General features: G+C 37.1%; 1 protein-coding gene across 1 annotated transcript in view; it reads left to right on the top strand.

Moving 5' to 3' along the window:
* Window positions 1-3,878: 3,878 nt before the first annotated feature.
* LOC144960934 (uncharacterized) overlaps window positions 3,879-4,588 on the top strand; it is a gene marked incomplete at both ends in the record, with an annotated part of 10,662 nt that continues 9,952 nt past the window's right edge. The window contains 1 exon segment of the mRNA XM_078894315.1: window positions 3,879-4,588. This exon segment is cut by the window's right edge and continues 1 nt beyond it. Coding sequence (XP_078750441.1) covers window positions 3,879-4,588 — 710 coding nt within the window.

Genomic DNA, 4,588 nt, shown 5'->3' with positions numbered 1-4,588 from the left:
CGATGCTACCCAGCGGGTTTGCGACGGTGCACGAATGCGGACCGGACTTTGCTGATTGGGTCGATCGTCATAACATAATAGTGTGAAAACCATAAGAGGCTGCTGCCATTTGCGGGCGCGAAAAAGTGCGGAGAAAGGAGAAAAATATGACTTTGGGCATTGAGCATTTTATTTAAAAGGCAATATGGGTCGGACTTTGACAAAAGGCAGTATCTTAATTCTCTTTTTTAATTAAAAAAATATGCTGTTTTATTTCTAAATATAAAAATAGAGGCGATTTTTGGCAGCAAACCATGCAATAGAGCCCCGCCACTGGGGTAGGGGCAGAGTACTAATATACGTCTCATACTAATATTATTAGATAACACTGGACTATGTGCCTATTAATAAAATAAGCACTGGTTAATACGGAGAGAAAATGATCAACTGGTAATGGGGGGGGGAGGGGGGGGGGTACCCGCAAACGACCGAGGCGCTGGACGCAGGGGAGAACATGGTGATACGATACAAGATCAAAGAGAAATAGCCGCCGCTCTTGGGTTGTGGAAATGGTTGTTGGGGGGGGGGGGGGGGGGTGTGATTAATCTGTTTTTAATGACATAGAGATACTCATGAGTGTGTGTGTGTGTTTGGGAGACCAATACGGTTTCTATAGCTGCAAACGGAATAGTAACTGAGAGTTTCACTATGATAAGTTCATCATTCGGGCGCATTGCATTGCAGTATTCCGAATTGAAGAGCCATCAGAGACTGTTCAGACTCGACACTGGTTAGCGACGGAGTTCTGTTTAGTTTAGACTCGAGTCCGAATTGTCACGGGAAGCAATTCAGACTCGGGTCCGAATAACCTTTTCCTTAAATTATTATCGGAACTGTACTGTATAGAGCTTTTACTTTTATATTCTTCTTCTTCTTCTTCTTCTTCTTCTTCTTCTTCTTCTTCTTCTTCTTCTTCTTCTTCTTCTTCTTCTTCTTCTCTCCTCAACACTCCGTCATGTTTTGTCTTTTCGTTCCTCAAAATGTTCAGTTATTGTATATTTTGCAATTTTTGTTATAGTCGAGTCCATATTTTGCGTTTCTGAAAGTACTCAGATACAGCCATATCTTTTGCCTATATCTAGTTGTATGCTTGAACAAGACATTGTTCTTCTTGGACCTATACTTCTATGTTGTATGCTTGAACCAAACATTGTTCTTCTTGACTATACTTCTATGTTGTATGCTGAACCAACTTGTTCTTCTTGGACCTATACTTCTATGTTGTATGCTTGAACCAAACATTGTTCTTCTTGGACCTATACTTCTATGTTGTATGCTTGAACCAACATTGTTCTTCTTGGACCTATACTTCTATGTTGTATCTTGAACCAACATTGTTCTTCTTGGACCTATACTTCTATGTTGTATGCTTGAACCAAACATTGTTCTTCTTGGACCTATACTTCTATGTTGTATGCTTGAACCAAACATTGTTCTTCTTGGACCTATACTTCTATGTTGTATGCTTGAACCAAACATTGTTCTTCTTGGACCTATACTTCTATGTTGTATGCTTGAACCAAACATTGTTCTTCTTGGACCTATACTTCTATGTTGTATGCTTGAACCAAACATTGTTCTTCTTGGACCTATACTTCTATGTTGTATGCTTGAACCAAACATTGTTCTTCTTGGACCTATACTCTATGTTGTATTCTTGAACCAAACATTGTTCTTCTTGGACCTATACTTCTATGTTGTATGCTTGAACCAAACATTGTTCTTCTTGGACCTATACTTCTATGTTGTATGCTTGAACCAAACATTGTTCTTCTTGGACCTACACTTCTATGTTGTATGCTTGAACCAAACATTGTTCTTCTTGGACCTATACTTCTATGTTGTATGCTTGAACCAAACATTGTTCTTCTTGGACCTATACTTCTATGTCGTATGCTTGAACCAAACATTGTTCTTCTTGGACCTATACTTCTATGTCGTATGCTTGAACTAAACCTTTAAAATCTTCATTCTTTTTAGACATTTGTGTTAATGTAAATAATCTCTTAAAAGTCTGTCAAATAAGCCATCATTTTCATTTCTCTCTCAGAAGAACCGAAAAAAAATAATTGAACCAATCAGTGTGTTTTTACTCATGATTTCTGCATTAATTTAAAGAAAATGATGTTTACTTTATGATTAGATCATCCCTGTATGAAAAACAGTCGAAGAAGTTTTTGTTGTATCGTCTGAAAATTCTGTCCCTGTCATGAAATATCAAAACCATTTGTTGATAGAAAGGAGAGCATTATTCATTATCCTGCCCCTTTTAAAAATTAATTTAATGAGACAGTTTGTGTGGTTTACTCTCGCACCCAAAAGTATAATGATTGGTCTAATGTCTACTGTCAGTGACAGTATAATGATTGGTCTAATGTCTACTGTCAGTGACAGTATAATGAATTGGTCTAATGTCTACTGTCAGTGACAGTATATGATTGGTTTTAATGTCTACTGTCAGTGATAGTATAATGATTGGTCTAATGTCTACTGTCAGTGACAGTATAATGATTGGTCTAATGTCTACTGTCAGTGACAGTATAATGATTGGTCTAATGTCTACTGTCAGTGACAGTATAATGATTGGTCTAATGTCTACTGTCAGTGATAGTATAATGATTGGTCTAATGTCTACTGTCAGTGACAGTATAGTGATTGGTCTAATGTCTACTGTCAGTGACAATATAATGATTGGTCTAATGTCTACTGTCAGTGACAGTATAATGATTGGTCTAATGTCTAATGCCAGTGGCAGTATAATGATTGGTCTAATGTCTACTGTCAGTGACAGTATAATGATTGGTCTAATGTCTACTGTCAGTGACAGTATAATGATTGGTCTAATGTCTACTGTCAGTGATAGTATAATGATTGGTCTAATATCTACTGTCAGTGACAGTATAATGATTGGTCTAATATCTACTGTCAGTGACAGTATAATGATTGGTCTAATGTCTACTGTCAGTGACAGTATAATGATTGGTCTAATGTCTACTGTCAGTGACAGTATAATGATTGGTCTAATGTCTACTGTCAGTGACAGTATAATGATTGGTCTAATGTCTACTGTCGTGACAGTATAATTATTGGTCTAATGTCTACTGTCGTGACAGTATAATGATTGGTCTAATGTCTACTGTCAGTGACAGTATAATGATTGGTCTAATGTCTACTGTCAGTGACAGTATAATGATTGGTCTAATGTCTACTGTCAGTGACAGTATAATGATTGGTCTAATGTCTACTGTCAGTGACAGTATAAGGATTGGTCTAATGTTTACTGTCAGTGACAGTATAATGATTGGTCTAATGTCTACTGTCAGTGACAGTATAAGGATTGGTCTAATGTCTACTGTCAGTGACAGTATAATGATTGGTCTAATGTCTACTGTCAGTGACAGTATAATGATTGGTCTAATGTCTACTGTCAGTGACAGTATAATGATTGGTCTAATGTCTACTGTCAGTGACAGTATAAGGATTGGTCCAATGTCTACTGTCAGTGACAGTATAAGGATTGGTCTAATGTCTACTGTCAGTGACAGTATAATGATTGGTCTAATGTCTACTGTCAGTGACAGTATAATGATTGGTCTAATGTCTACTGTCAGTGACAGTATAATGGTTGGTCTAATGTCTACTGTCAGTGACAGTATAATGATTGGTCTAATGTCTACTGTCAGTGACAGTATAATGATTGGTCTAATGTCTACTGTCAGTGACAGTGCTAAAACGTAATTAAAATGCTTTACTTTTGAAATTGTACTTGCGAATATGATTTGTTTATTTCTATTCCCCCAGAGAGATCAGAAAATGGCGGGATTTGAAAATTCAGCTCTTTTTGATTATGAGAAGAAAGATTCATCATTCTTTGTTGTAAAATGTGCAACTCTAGAAAATTTACAAACATGTATTTCAACAGGAGAATGGGCATTTCGTAAACGGACTAAACCGCCACAGCCCCAAGATATTCTTGAAAAAGCCCATTCCAAGCCTAACAATAAAGTTATTTTAGTTTTCAGCGTGAATAATCAACATGGATGGCATGGTTATTGTGAAAGTCTGTATCCGCTCAAACTGAAAGAAAATGATTCTTGCAACAGTGATGCAAATACGACTAATTCGACTCATGATTCCACCGCACACCTTGCTGACAATGACAATGACTGGGTCCGTTTTCAAGTCAAGTGGATTACACACTTTCAGTCTTTGAATTCCTATGAGTGTCTGCCTTTTAACAAGACGAAAGATTTGAATTTGGTGGACAATTCATGCGTCAATAAAGCAAGGAACTGGCAAGAAATGTCTCAGGAAGTTGGTAGTTCTATGTGCGAGTTGATTGACAAGCATTTCACGAGTACATGTGAGAAGAGACGAGATTTGGAAAATGAAAAACTAGAAAAGATCAAAGCAAAAGAATCATTTTTTAAAGAAGAGGAAAACGCAATCGGTTTCTGTGATGATGTATCCAAAGGATGGCAGGCTATTGTGGAGAAAATAGAAAAGGAGCTTGGAAAGGTTTTACTTGCTTGTCCTTTTGGAAGTCAAA

The sequence above is a fragment of the Berghia stephanieae genome, unplaced genomic scaffold, assembly GCF_034508935.2.
Source record: "Berghia stephanieae isolate SIO BIC M18660-M18661 unplaced genomic scaffold, UCSD_Bste_1.3 scaffold1082, whole genome shotgun sequence".
Taxonomy (NCBI): Eukaryota; Metazoa; Mollusca; class Gastropoda; order Nudibranchia; family Aeolidiidae; genus Berghia; species Berghia stephanieae.
Note: the sequence above shows the minus strand (reverse complement) of the source record. Positions and strands in the feature narration are given on the sequence as shown.